The following is a 16070-nucleotide window of genomic DNA, read 5'->3' as shown; positions in this document are numbered from 1 at the left end:
CATTTAGATGCTGTGCGACAGTTTAATAAATCAGATGTAGAAAGGTTCATATGTCTCTCCTAGTGCTTGAATCTGTGCTGTTTCCAAGCAGATTGACAAATGACGGCCAATATTTTCAAGGGTGATGTCTACATGTCATTTCCTGAAAATACTGGTTGGACTCGAGCAGCTGTGGCCATTGTAGGAATACATTTTATAAGTCAGCTTAAGGAAGAGAATAGATGTCCTTTGAAGTCATCAATCCCCAAACACCCACCATGACAGTAAGTCCTATCCCCTGATCCGTCTTCACGCAGTGCACTTACATCATGTCCAGATATTCTGTGGCTTTACTGTTCCTTATTCCTCGTAACTAATAGCAGCAACAACTCTGTTTGTGGCTTGAGCTGCTGTGTGGCTGGACTGACAAAGCCCACATGAAAGGATAGTGGGAGACATAATCATTTCACCAGTTCAGCCAGCTCCAGCAGTCTTTGAAGTTGTTGCACCCCAGATCATTACGGCAAGGGAGCACACTGTTGTGTTGCTCTGTACAGTATATCTGTGTCGTTTGTGTGCACAGCGGCTGTCTCTACGGTGGGCTCAGTCACAATAGGCAGTAGGTACGCTAGTGTTATCATGCTATCATTAGCATGTTTTTGTTTGATTCACTGCTGGCTACGTTTTGCTGTCAGACTTGAGGCCATGTTTTTTTTTTTCCTTTTCCCAAACCATCCTAATCCCTGATTAGTGCTACCTACACACAGCAACCCACCCGGAAGAGCAGCTTGAGTCATCATTATCCTGGTTTACAAAAACACGCATAATATTCTGTATAGTCCTTGCTATCCCTGACAACCACCACCCTCACATTGATAGCAAAGACCTGGCAGCTCTGGAAAACTCATTTGCTGGTCACATGTTTTGTATAATTTAAATCAGTTCATTCTTGTGTGCCTGTGCAGTGGACTATTTGAAACCGGTGTGTGTCAGAGATAACTGGTCTTTCACATCTCCCTGCGCATTACATCTAACTTTCGAGAGGCAGGGTGTGAAAAAATAGAACAGTGCTAAAATGTGCCAGCGTCAGTGAAAAACTTGTTTTCTCGTCAGTCATTTCAGGTTAATGGAGTTACCTTTCTGACTTGTAACCCCGTGCGCTACACAGCCTAGTTAAGAGGTCGCGTAAAGAGGGGTAGTTTTGGGTTGAAAGAGACTGTCAGGCAAGCAGGGATGGAGTCTGAGGCAAGTATAAGGGTAGATAATGCCTAGACAGAGCAAATCAGTCTATTCCGTCACATTTCTGATTTCTCTAATTTTTATCATTTACATTATTTTGCTTAAATTCACTCATGAAGGTGTCAACTATCTTTCTACTGACTTTAAATATTTCAATTACATGTACATGTATCATGTCAAGTCAGTGTGAATAAATTAAATAACTGTTTGCAGACTATTGCAGACTTAAACATAGACTCCATGGGCCCTATTTAGACGGTCTATAGCACACGGTCTTAAGCGAAGAGTGCTAGTGCGTTTAGGGTGTGTCCAAGTCCATTTTGCTAGTTAAACGGCAGATAATCTGGGCGCAAAGTGCGGTGCGCAGCCAAATAGGTGGTATTTAGACTCTGAATTAGTCATGGGTGTGTTTTTGGTGGAACATTAATCAAACCAAACGCTAGTTGTCTCTCATTCCCTTTAAGAGCCAGGTGCGCCAGGATCTAACACATATTAAACAGCAGCACTCATCTTCACTGAGGGAAAGGGATGTGATCTGTGGCTGCTGGACTCTCTGCCCTGCCATTTCACAGTCATCTGTCCTATCAACAACTGTTTGACTGCATATGAAAAAATACACTGATATTTAACTCCTGCTGCGTATCCCTCTATGTGTGCACAGATCTCAGTCCGTGGATCAGGCAGGACGGATCATAAAAAGTATGATCCTGATCAATAAAGGGTGGGATGAGAGGGTGAAATACATCCTCAATAAGGAAAATATTAATGACATTACCTGCAACGATCCTCCAGCAGCAGAAACCATATGTGTATCTCTGCATTAACATGCGCACGAGGAACAGCTGATAAACTTCATTGATTATTTAAAACACCTGACTCGTTTCCTTTGGAGAGTTTATAACTACAGCTTTTAGTTTTGCTGATTAAACGTAAGATAGAGCCCCATGTGTCCATTCAGTTATTACATATAAAGTCAAAGGGGACTTTTACATAAACTCAATGTTTTTTCTAAATGTTTATCAATCAAGTATTACAAAACAACACTATGAAAACAAAGAAAATCAAACAAAATCTCCTGTAATGTTATTGTATGTCTTTGTTTGTCACTTTGGGTTGGTAATGCACAGCATTAGAACTCTACATTAATAATTTTTAAGCACAGAAAATACATATAATGTGTGACTTGAATTTCTCCTGTTTGTCTGAGACATTGAAATCTTCCAGGACACAGAACAGGTAGTAATTTTCCAGGACACAGAAACTCTGCCTTTAATGATATTGCATAAAATGCACCTTTTGGTATGTTTTGATTAAACTGTACATAACACAACAATAGCCCATCTTGACTCTTTTTCTGTAGCCCTGTTCTGCATTAATAATGGGGAAGGTAGATTATTTTTGTATTGTGAATGCTTAAGTCATGGAGTAAAAATCTGACATATATTTCATCCTCATTGTATTGACATGAAAGCCACAGCCATGATTGCAGTTAACAGCACTATTTGTGACACATAAGATATGGATGAGACATGATGAGTATGTACATAGTTGAGGGTGTCTGACACTGACATCCATTTAATCGAAAGTACTTGAGAGTCCGACCCTCGCAGTCAACGCTAATGTCTGTATTGTGTTGACTGTCTAGCACACTGAAATCCCATAATTTGTAACATGTCATTGTCTGGTCTGATCCGCTACAGAGGGGTGGAGAGTGATGCAATGCAGGGAAGAGAAAATGATGATGAAATGGGATTATGTCTCCTGGTATTAAGAACAGGTCCTTGAATTGGATTGACCTACAGTAGTTCCTGTTTCGAGGCGTTCTAGCCGATCAGCAGCATTTCACTTGTATTAAAGCTTCACTCTTTTCAAAAACAACGTCAAGTACCCGCAGACAGCCACGTCACGTTTGTGTTTGCATGTATAGGTGTGTTTGTGATAAATTGATTTTTTTTTTCAGCTCTGTGGTGAAACAAAAGTACATCAATGCTACTCAAACCTTATTCTCACCCCATTGACTTGCTTTTTTTTCTCTTTAGCACAGTTCTGCTCTCACAGATATCACACCACTCTCTTATTTTCTCACCCTCTCTAACCTATTCTCAGCCTCTCCCTCCCTCGCTTCTCTTCTCTCCTGCTGCCCTTCCTTCAGTCCCTCCCTCGCAAACTACTTGCTATTCAGTTCAGGGAGGCTGCAGGCAGCATTGCTCTAGCTCCCCATACTGCTGCTGCAGGACTAGACTTTTCTATCCTCTGCTCTCTCTCTCTCTCTCTCTCTCTCTCTCTCTCTCTCTCTCTCTCTTTCTTTCTGTCTGATAACCAGACATTTCCCCTCACTCCTCTTCTTATTCTCCTGAAACTATGCACCTAAAACCTTGGCTGTCCGCCTGACACACTTAATATTTTACCCTCCTCCCTCTCTTCATGCTTCTATTCTTAAACCCCTGCATCGCTGCGTGACATCCCATTGCAAGCAACTACGCATAGTGGTGTTTTTCGGAAGCGCATGTCAGGATCGGTAAATTAGCCAGCCCACAATTACCCATGCCAACTTTCATCGTTTTTTTCTTTCTTTGATTTTATGGCTAGCATTTTTCAAACTATTTAACTCCCATGCAGACTTGGATCTCTGCCTTGAATTTGTCATCATGAAAGTGTCTTTTCAAGTAGGCCAACCATGTAAGAGTTCAGCATCTTCACACGTTGGGTACATCTTCCAGGGATGCCTTGAGTTTTTTATGGGCTTCAGAGCCCTCGAACAGCCTTGTTATGTTCCAGTGCTGCCTCTCTGAGCTTGTTTCTGCGTTAGCTCAGTCACTGACTATTTTTCAATTGTTTTGGGATACCTCCTACTATAAAAACAGAAATACGGAGGTTGACAGCATCCTAATGCCATTGTACTTACTCCGAATAAGGTAGATGGATTATACGGTCTTAATGATATCTGTATCCTCCCTCTGTGTGTAAAGGCAGTGGAGGAACTGAATTTTCTAGAATTAGATTCTCTATGAGAATAAATAACTTCCCTCAGGTTATTGCAGATTAATCCATCACAATATTTACTACTATTGTGTCTTCTCGTTGGAGCAACACTTAATGCAGGGTCACATTACATGTTACTGGAGGTAGAGTGGGTCATCCACTAACTGGAGGGTCGGTGGTTTGATCCCCAGGTTCCAGCTGCATGTCATAGTGTCCTTGGGCACGGAACTGAACCCTAAATTGTTCCCTATGGCTGTTCCATTGGTTTGTGAGAAAGGCTGAGTGCAATATTATCCTGAAGTTTTCTGGTTAGAAAGTGCTGTATCGACACCTCGCATGGATATAAACAAAGCTGTCTTGTCCTGTTTGAATGAAGCCATCAGAAAGTATCTACAAAAGCTCCTTTGGGTAAACCAAGATTTTCTCTAACCCCTAGCAAAAGTCTGCTAACAGTATGTTAACATATGCAGAATGGTCTGAGATGCCATTGAAATGTTCCCAGTTGAATTCTGGCTTGGGACCTTTGCTGCATGTCATCCTTGTTGGTTTCCCTCTGTGTTCCCTGTTGATTCACTCCTGTCATCTCAATTAATGGCAAAAAATATGCCATAAATCATTTAAAAGAAGCCACAACTCAGTCACCAGAATAAATGTTGGCAATGTACTTTTCTGGAAACCATGGATTTGTTGAAACGTGTTGTGACAATGCTGTGCTTATTGTCTGGGTTGGTTAAGGTACAAAAGACACATGGGCAGGGTTAGGAAAAGATCATGTTTTGGCTCACCTGGCTCTGACGCCAAAAACATAGATGGAAAATGCCCCGACCTCTTGTCAAAAATATCCAAGGGTTTACATACTTAACTATAAATACTATACTCTATGTGGATATTGGTTTATTTATTTTTTTATTTTTTTTAATGACTGAGGAATTTGTTTTTTGTGTCGCATGAATCGTCCAATTAACCATGTATCCATGCACACAGGGTGTTAATCCTCCATTCTGTGTTTACCCAATCCTAAACAAACTGCTCATTTCTGACTTACGATGTGCTTGATGATAAGCCAGATGCTTCCTCTCATCCACAGCCTGCTTGACCACAGATGCTAATAGCCAGTGACAGGCCCACAGTCTAAACATGAGCCAGTGTAATGAGAGGAGTAAGCAAACGGCATCAGCCATTAAACATAAGAGAGCTTGTGCCAGGAGGATCTCCGGCTCCTCCTCAGGCGATGTCGTTCTCAGCTGCATTAACTCTAAGTTACAGGAGACTGCCAGCACCGTTAGAGACACTATGGGCGACCATGTGAGAGGAGAAAAGACATGAAGCCCTCGCATAAGCCACACATGGTGCTGACTGTCCCCAGGCTCCACACAGGAGCTCTGGATAGTCATTCATTCCCCCATAGCAGAATTTTAAAAGGGTGACAATGTTATGTGTGTGTGTGTGTGTGTAAGAGAGAGAGAGAGAGAGAGAGAGTCAGCGATTTCCAATAACATTGTGAATAAATTATGAAAAACAAATGTAATGCAATTACAATGCAATGCCAACATGTAATCCATATCTTTCAGTTAAGAACACAAAGCAATGATTTTTGATAATCCCAGTGAAAAAAAAATTTTTTTTTCTTCGTTTTCATAATGAAATAGGCAGGGTAAGAACCATCCTCAAAATTGTAAATGATGTGTAGAATTTGTGAAACATAAAGGATAATGAGCTACATGTGGTGCACCAGGAGTCCTAAGGACAAGGATTGAAAGCCACTGCCTGAGGTCATTATCACTTTCATGAAACCTCATTAAAAAAGGAAAGTCTGGTGTCAGACCTACAGTACATGCATGCCTTTAAGGACATCCCATAAACAATCAATACCTATGACACATGACAGAAGAGAATAACATTTTATGCCCTTTTCGTTTCAGTTTAATTTCACTGTAAACAGCCGCATGAACAAAACAACTCTTTTAAGACAGTCACAAAAATAGCTGAAACATGTAAAGCCCTAGGAGGCAAAGTGTAAAAATAATGTCCTCGGTCAATGTCATCTAAAATCCTGTGAACAGTGCAATGCTGCTCACCGATCCACAGTGCCTGTAGCTCCAGCACACAAATAAAGGTCAAGCTTTTGTTTGTCCACACCCCTGCTACACACTTTGTTACCTGATCAGTTGTGTGATTGGTATCGTGGGAGGTGAAGGTGCAAAGATAATCCTCCAGTTATGAGTTATTATCTTCTGTGTACGTGATAAACTTGTATCCATCACTGACCATAAATGTTTTTTACAAGCTGTAAAGCCGGTTAGAATAATTTTTAGAATTAGAAAAATGTCCGACTTTGAATTCTACATTTTTGTTTCAAGTATCAAGGTTATTTTACTTTTTATTAGACAACACAGGTTGTAGAACAAAATTAAAGCTGTAGTTCCTTTATGTTACCTAGACGTAGAACCCATATGCAGATAGATACATTTAGAATTGAATAACATAAAGAAAGGGATTTATTATAGTCATTTACTTAATCTTGATCTTCTCTCGAAGAAGATCTCAGATTTATAGCTTAACAAACAGTCCCTGTCATTAAAAAGCAAATAAATTGTTAGTAGTGTCCACGTCTACATGGGTTTCCTCCTGTTTTCTCCCTCATTCTGAAGACATGCAATTGAGTTGGAGATGCTACATTGTCTATAGGTGTGAATAAGAGTGTGAATGGTTGTCAGTCTGCATGTGTTAGCCTGTGATAGACTGGCGGCCTGTCCACACTGGCTGTACGCCTGTATTTGAGCTTGGATGGACTCCATCCCTACACAACCCTGCACATGGTAAGCATGTATAGATAAAAGATGGATGGATAAACAAAATATAATATATACTTTTAATTTATATTTTTATTATACCTTTGATTCCTTCGGAAGAACATTTAGCAAGCCGGTTTCAATGCGTATGAACACGCTTCAAATCATACTCACATTGTATTGTAAATTCTATTTCTGCTTATTTGCTACAGCCTTGCATTGTGCCTGCACTGTATATCAGTCAGTATGCCAGGGGGTTATAATGGCTATAATGAGATTATGATATGGCATCTATTTCTGTACTTTGTTGCTGCATCATCTCATTTAAAAAAAATAACAAAGGAAAAAATATTCTAATCTGAACTGCTCATCTGGAAGTATTTTTCTAAGCTGCAGGCCTTGCAGCGTGTTTTCCTTTTCAGTATCCTGTAATCAAACTAGCTGATAGCCACCGCTGCACCTCTTTAAGTTCCACTTAATGAGAACAAGTCAAATTGGCCCATCAGCTGAGGGAGCACAACTTATCTTAATGAGGATCTGGCTACCCATTATCTCCTGGTAACCCGACCAACATGTTACCACCATTATCAACCCCCACCCCGGGCTCACACATACACAAACACTTTCTCACCCTCTCGTTATCAGCTTGCCTTCCCCTTTAAGCCCACTGCAGACAGTATAACCACATTGGACAGTAATTGTACCTCTCGCTCCTGCCTAATTGAATTGACAAGGAGCCGGAATTGATGTCATTTAACACATTGATCTTGGGAGACAATGAGACTGAATGCCTCATGCCCCCTTTCCTCCCCCACCTGTCTTCTATTTTCTTCTCTCTGATTCATCTGCCCATTCCTTTGATTTGCCATGTTATTGCCTATGAATTACCAGATTCATTCCTCACTCCTTTCACCATCCATCGGTTTCAGTGTTGTCTCGCCTTTGTAATTCTTTCTCGCCTTTGTTTCAAGGGTGGGTCATAGACATGGCGATAGTTCAATGAACGAGTGAATGCTGCCACCTTTTCTTTTAGATACGTCAGAGAAATACTGATCACCTGCTTTTTTATTAACTTTGTTCATGATTTTCTTTCCAGATACAAAAGCTTTTGACATTCATTCACACATTGCTCACAAATATCACAAAAATAAAGCATAAAGAAAAACTTTCCCAGCCCTACCAAAAACATTCGACTACAAATGCATTTGACACGTGTTTATTTGCCGTCTCTGAAATAGCACTTAAATTTGGGCCCTAGCTCTTATTTTACAGCTCATAACAACTGGAAAATGGAAAACCAACATACCTGAAACAAAGTGCCACAATCTTCTGATAGTATTGTATGTCTTACTCCACTATTACAGGTTTGGAGGAGAGAGATGCAGTGAAGCAGTTTGCACTGTGGTGCACCACAGAATTACATGACTTACTTTAGGAGGGCCTGAGAGAGCGAACACACTCAGGGCCCTCGGCTGTTCCGCCAGCGTGCGCCATGCGCCAGCCGTCTCCTGAGTGGGCAACAACAACTCCGCTGCTACTGCTCCCATTACCCCGCACGCTAGATTCTTATTTTCAGACACTCTCCTCTATCTTCCTCTCCCCAACTGAGAATGAATGAGTGCACACCAGGGGGTGGGAAATAATGGATGGGGACAGTTGGGAACATTGTCTGCAAAGCACCACGGGGACTTGTGTTTACCAGAAAAACCGAACATGCACATTTCATTATGTGGCAGTCAAAAACTAAACAATCAGTGCTGCTGTATGGGACAATTGATTCAACAGCCAACTGTGATGTCAAGCTTTTAATGGCTGCGAATTGGAGAGCACAATTGCTCACACACACACAGGGCACACCTGGATGGGAATGCAGGGAAAGTCAAATAGTTTCCCAGATAAACACTGTGGACACATAAATGCAATGATGTGACTCGGTTCGTCTCTCTCAGTTTGGTTCTCCCTCATACACACAAACATGCACATAGATACATCCACATATTAAACGCCACAGTTTTGATCATAGAGGAATGAATATGAGCCTGACGCATTGACTAACCTATGACTCAGCATTGTGGACTGCCTTATGTATAAAGTTTGTGATGGGGAAATCATGCATAGGGATTTTAATTGGGTGTTGTTTTGCAGGAAACCAAACATTAGCAAAACATTTTCCATTGCATGTTGAAGGAGTTTTTACGTATCATTTCAAGCAGAAGAGGAATTACACTATAGAGAAGCATGTATTTTTAGTAACGATAGCCTTATAGACGTACTGTAACTGTCAAAAGAATATTGCATTGATTTTTAAGATGCAAGATTACACAATGAGCTGTAGCATTTATAAGAAGCTATTCTCTCCAATAAGTACTGCTCTGTTGTCAATCAGAGCTCAGAATAACAGGTGCTGGGTTTTGTCCCCTTAGACTGACATCACTGTGCTGTTTTAATCTCCTTAACTCAGATTAAAGAGTACAGAGTTTTGAGAAATAAAACAGCTGGGATTTCTGATTCCAGAAAATGAAAGAAAAACACACACACACACACACACACACACACACATACACGCCAATATTGTTTATTGGTGTGTCTAATTATGGTATAAATAATGAGAGGAGTTTATTGTGTCATCATGAGCCTGTCCATTTTCTCTTTCTCTCAGTTCAATAAATGTCGAGAGTTATACATAAAATCATATGAATATGTCTGAAGTGTCCTCAGACAGGTTCCAGTTAAGCCCCTTTTTTATTTTTGGCAGTGAGCATCTTTAATCCCGTGCGTCCCTCTGGTGCCTTAATGACACATTAGGCTCTTTAGGCACTACAATGACTAATGATGTCATGTCCTCTGTTTTGGCATAGCAGAGCTTGTCTGTGCATGCACATCAAAGTGTGAGTGCTTGTATGAGAGTGTGGCGGATAATGGAATGCAACTGAATGTTATCCTCATTACCTCTCCTCCCTCTATGTCAATCAACAAACGGCTAAAAGCTGTTTTCTGCATGTTTCAGAATACGGCTTGCAAATATAACAACATCACACATACAGCACAGTAGACATTTTCGGGTCAGGTCGGATTGTCTTTGCTGGACTGAATCTCAGACATATTACTCGCAATATGAGGGCCAGTTTTCTTCCTTTCAGTTTGCTGCATTGCTCTATAAAAAAATGGCTGCATCATGTGATTGCTATTAGAAGAGGGGGTGACTAACTGTAGTATGCGCTCAGAGACAAATGGCTCATTCCTAATGTTTAACATCCATATGAAAGAAAACGCGTGCTATATGAGCCTTGGCCAAGGGCAAGCCAGCAATACATTATACAGAGAAGTATCTGTTTTTATGGCTACAGGCTCTTTTCATTGAGCAGCACTTTTACATCAGTGACCTTACACACATGCAAATTCCCCACAGAACAAACTCACATGTTGAGCTTGGACAGTGACAAATTCAAACTGAAGAAATTGCTGAAAGAGAGGGGTTACCACAAAAATCAAATTTTAGTGGTAAAAAATAACTCTGAACTTCTGAGTGTCAGGTAGTCAATGTCACCATGTTGTGGGCCTGAGTTTTTTATTTGTAGCCCTCTCCCTCTGCTGCTCTCTCTCTGTGTGATAGGAGGCATGTTTAGAACCGATGTGGAAACAGTAATTTTACAACCTGATAGTGACCAAGGCATTGAAAGTGACAATCGATGTTAACCTACAGGCGAGTTTACAATGAGGTGGGCGTGTGATGTTGTATCATTTAGTTCTTCGTGACACGTAGATATGAGCCGTTCTGTTCCACTCAATTATCAAAAGGGCAGGACAATAGTGCGGCAACACAGAGATAAGCAGCCACATTTTGTGTCTCATTAAACAGGATAATGACTAAATAGCCCCTTTATTTAAAGCCCTGTTGTTATGGAGTTGTGGTCAGGTTGTCTAGAAGAAATCCTCATTCGGAACAAGCATAGGTGGATGGGGATCCGTATCACCAGGTATTGTGTTCTTCTGCAAAGGCCGATGAGTCTTTTTGTTTTTTTGTCCTCATGCTATGCTGGGTAGAAATGTCTAATGGTTGCCTGGCGACGGCACCATAATTGTTTATGCTGGTATTTGACAAAAGACCACTGTGTCTTACAACCTGTTTTTTGCCTGCAAAATATTTATAGAGGACATGTAATCTGTTTTCATTTTTTTTTTTGTATGTGTTTTCTAAAGGCTCTTGTGCATGTTAAAGATTTTAAAGAAGTTTAAAAACCCAAAGTCCGCACCGGCAGAAGCTCCTTCCTCCCAAAGACATCACACTATGACACTGAATAAAATATGTGCATAATTTATGCCTAGCAGCTAGTTTGGCACATAAGGATTCATTCCGCACAGATGTTCTGTTGTTATTAGCACTACTGGCTCAAGTGTGTATGAACCGACCAATCAGAGCAGACTGGGTATTCAGGAGGGGGACCTTAAAGAGATAGGCGCTAAAACAGAGTGTTTCAGATAGATGGGGAATAAAGTGCTGCAGCAAAGAAAACCAATGTGTGTTCTGAGCCTTAAAGCATGTGAATCTATTCTAGCAGTTACCCAAAATAAAATTATGAAACTGAAAATGAGCATAATATATTTTTTTTTCATCAAAAAATCCACAAAAAACCTGACAACATTTGTCAGCAGGTAGAGCAGGTTGTCCACTAATCGGGGGGTTGGTGGTTTTTAACCCCCGGCTTCGTTGGTATGTCAAAGTATCCCTGGACTAGATACTGAGCCCATAATTGCTCCTGATGGCTGTTCCATTGTGTATGATTAGCTGAGCATAGAGATACTGTGAGGCGCTTTGGTTAGGGAGTGCTGTATCGCTGCTGATGAACAGGTCAACACCTTGTGTGGCAGCCTCTGCCATCAGTGTATGAATGTGGGTGTGAATGGGTGAATGTGAGAAGTGTTCTAAAGGGTTTTGAGTGGTGGGTAGACCAGAAAAGCAGTATATAAATGCAAGTCCATCTACCATTCACCATCCAGAAACAACTTCTTCAATTTGTCAGTTGTAAAAATAAAAGGACGGAGTCATTATTTGTTGACAATTGACTTCAGTGTTGATGGAGCATACAAGGGAAGCCGTGTACAGTATGTAGCAAATGTACAGCTGTCACACACGTAGCACACTTTTTTATTGTTAGTTTCCCATTCAGCTAAACTCTTAAGCTGTGTCCCAATCCCCACACTTCATTACAGTTTTAATATTGTTGCTGTACATTCATTTTACCCTTACTTTAGTCTTTGCAGAGAAATTGGGGAACATCTTCTATCAAGCTATGGCAACCTGTTCGCCATTATGCAAATACTGTGTCTGTAAAATTAGCAACGATACTTAACATTATATCCTTTAAAAAGTCATCCTTTATTCATAAACAGTGCTATTTAACCATTCTCCACTGCCTGAGACCCACATGTATGCATTTCTCTTGAGGAATCAGAGTACAGGATCATTTATATGTGTCCTGGAGCAGAAATTATTCACTCCAAGACACTGACAGTATCTTTCTAACCTTCAGGCCAAGCTTCCATCCAAAGTTTGATAGTAAAAGTGGAAATTTTATAACTGGAGTCGTATAAATCAGCCCACTCTTCTCCATGGTCTCTGAGCAAAAACAGTAGAGCTTGTAAAGTAGTAAATGGGGTGCCCAGGCGGCATAGCGGAAACTGGAGCCTCTACTCTGGCCAGGCTTTTCAATGAACACAATTGGCAATATTTCTATATGAAAGATGGTAAGAGACGCTGTCCTGGTATTTGCCTTAGCGACTCCTACTGGTTGGTCTGGATGCGTGTTAGCTGGAGAGTAGGGGAATCCGAATAGAGGGAAGGTCCGTGCTGCTCTGCCAGTGAAACTCCCTGCTGTCAGGTGAGAAGAAGCAGCTGGTGACTCCACATGTATCAGGTGAAGCACATGGTAGTCGACACCCTCCTAAAGTCACCAGTAGGAGTTGGCAGTGACATGAAGTGCAGCACACAGGGGAATTGGCGACAACTAAGTTGATACTTGCCAGATACGCTAGTTGCTAGGTACCAAACTGTTTGAGACATGTTTCCACTGACTTCGGTCTAATCATGGAACGCCATCACAGTAAATGTCGACACAAGTACTGTGATGAAGTGTATTTTCATAATTGCCAGTTGTCACCAAATATACCCCATAAGCATTGTCTGGGTCACTTCACAGGAAAAATACACTGTGAAATATATAGTGCAGTATTGGGAGTCAAACCGATACAATTGTTATAGCATGAACTTGAACTGGGTTAACATGGTATTTTTGTTTTCTTTCACAGACTGGGAGGAAAGAGAAAGGTGACCCGTTGAACTCAGCCATTGATAAGATGACCAAAAAGACCAGGGATCTGCGCAGACAGGTGAGTACATGTTTCACGCTACATCTCAATCTCAACCTTTTAAACACTGTATAAACCTTTTCTCAAAGAAGACTTATTTTTCCTTTAACATCTCTGTAAAGGTTAGGGCTGACGGGCTGACAGATTATCCTTTTTTTTTTTGGCAAAAGTTTCTCAAATGAGAGAAAGTAGTGTATTTGTTGGGGACTATTTTCAGTGGCAGATCGGTTTCATTAGTTCCATTGGTTGTGGAAACTATGGTACCAATGTTTATTTTAATTAGGGAACGTGTCAGAGTGGAACATTTTAGCACATTGATGTGTTGTTAATGTTTTTTGGACAACAATAAAGGAATATTGTACAGATGAATGTGCTACAGTATATCAGGCTTTGGATGCAAAAGCAATACTTAGAATCCATTCATTGTTGGTTTGGGTTCCCTCATGACATGTGTTGACAATAGCGTATAACTAAATGTATTCTTTAATAACCTCACTGAGTGCCAGAAGCACTGTATATAGATAGACATCCCTATGTTATTTAACACTAATTATAGTCACAGCTTTTGTGAGATACAAGACCAGAACATGTCCTTTTCTCTGCCATCAGAGTTTAAATATTCAATACTTAATAGCAATCACAGTCTTCTCATTGGCGAGACCATGGACGAGGACATGGACAGGTCACCAGTAACCTGTAACCTGTAACCAGTAACCTGAAAATACAGAAATACACATACTCTATGAACAACCACTGCAATAAATTTAAAGTATTTGGAGCACACACAGGAAAGACATGAGGACATCATCTACGACTCACACCCATTCATAAACCATCAGGACATCACTTACAGTCCCTGAATAGAGTTACACTCCTAAACAACCCTGTCCTTCCATTCAGTGCAAGAGAGGCACTCAAGCAAAATTGACAATAGAAACTACCTGCACAGAGTAGCTGCAGTTGCGTCCTCTCTGACCTCTTAAGACCAGGGGATCATTACAGATGGGAGGCTATATCTCCCCCTCCCGCTGGGAATTTGGTGGGGCTGCCTGACAGACTGCCAGGCGGTACTCACTCTGACAGGATGTTCTATTGACTCAGGGGTTGGCTTGACAGAATAGGCGGTCTGTTTGAGCTTTGAGTTTGGATGGGAGGGCAAATTCACAGCTCACATGCAGGCATTGCATAGAGATGCAATACTGTAATTATGTCAAAACATTTTGAATTTAGCAAGTCAGTGGCGCCGTGTAGAGACACAAGACCTTCCTGAAGGGAGGAGCACAATTGTGCGTTTGAGCTTTTCAGTCTGCGCCGTCTCCATTGTGAAAAGGAGGGATCAAATATTAGAGCAGACAAGCACAAATGACAGACAGCGTTTGTGAAATGAGAGCAGGTAAGACTGAACAAGCCTTGTGACAACACCGCCAGAGAAATGTGGCATTGTTTTTTTTCTTTCATCCTGTTGTTTATACATACGAGACAATGCTAAGCTGTCTGTTATCCAGGGCAAATTCGGTAGATGTCAAGCATGTCTTTCCCACCCCCGTTTTGTTTTCTTAGTAAATGTAAATTTTGACAACACTACCCAGCCTAATGGAGACAATGCAGGGTAGCATAACTATGCAACATTTTGCATTATACAAGCATTAAAAGAATGTTTTAATACGAACATGACAATAAAAGTATATTTTCTAAACAAACAAGATAACTTGAGGACGTGCAAGCAAATATCGAACCGACCTTCATGAGTCTAAAATTACAGCCCAGCAACATGTTATTCCTGTCTTCATTCACAATGATTACATGTTTGCTCTTTATTTACAATACATACTAATCATCTGTATCTCCTGAAGAAAGACTTTCAATCACCGCTGATATTCAGACCCATGCTCCTTCAGTCATAATTTTATTTTCTTGATGAGATTTACACACTAGCCGGTACAGCATTTGGATAAGTCTGTTTTTTGCAATTTCCCCTGCATGCATGTGCACAAAGACACACACACGCACGCGTGCGCCCGCACACACACACACACACACACACACACACACACTCTGCTCTACATCCTCAGCTCTTTGAAGGCTTGACCATGCTGCTCAGTGGGGCAGCACACTGAAATTAACATACGGTATGTTCTTACCAGCTAAAAAAAATATGAAAAACTCTGTATGCATTTTTTTTTATCAACAATATACAACAAGCTGCTATAACAAGTCTTGTCTTTGCCCAAAACTTCATCTCCATAAGTCAGTGCCCCTTATGCCTTACCAGCCTTTTCGCAGCAGGTGACTCTCTGCTTTCCTGCTGTACATCTGGTGCTGGCAGCAGCAGGGCCTCTTCCATGCTGACCCTCTGGGCCAAGATGTAGCCAGTAATTATGACAGCAGTGATCATTTCCCTGCTATCCAGCTATCCGTTATTTTAATCATGATAAATACCAATAATGTGTTATATATTGTGCCTTTCAAAACAACATCTAATTATTAACAAACAATTTCAAGACAGGACATACATAAGACAATATTTTGAAGTATAACATAGAAGCAATTACCATAACTAAATATGACCAGAATTAGGATTGAAAATATGGTCACCTCTGGTCTAAAGGCTGGGTGTACACACTGGCTGTAATGGAAATCTTGAGAGCTTTTTAACTCGTGACTGAACAAGTGATTCATTTGTCTTAAAAATAGGCATGTATTAAAGTTCAG

General features: G+C 40.8%; 1 protein-coding gene across 1 annotated transcript in view; it reads left to right on the top strand.

Annotated features, from left to right (window-relative positions):
• The window catches only part of ctnna2 (catenin (cadherin-associated protein), alpha 2), a 323140-nt gene that overhangs the window by 218311 nt on the left and 88759 nt on the right, over positions 1-16070 (top strand). The window contains exon 8 of the mRNA XM_073466691.1: positions 13299-13379. Within this exon, the coding sequence (XP_073322792.1) occupies positions 13299-13379 (81 nt within the window). The remainder of the gene's footprint in view (positions 1-13298; positions 13380-16070) is intronic.

The sequence above is a fragment of the Pagrus major genome, chromosome 1 (assembly GCF_040436345.1).
Source record: "Pagrus major chromosome 1, Pma_NU_1.0".
Lineage (NCBI taxonomy): Eukaryota > Metazoa > Chordata > Actinopteri > Spariformes > Sparidae > Pagrus > Pagrus major.
Note: the sequence above shows the minus strand (reverse complement) of the source record. Positions and strands in the feature narration are given on the sequence as shown.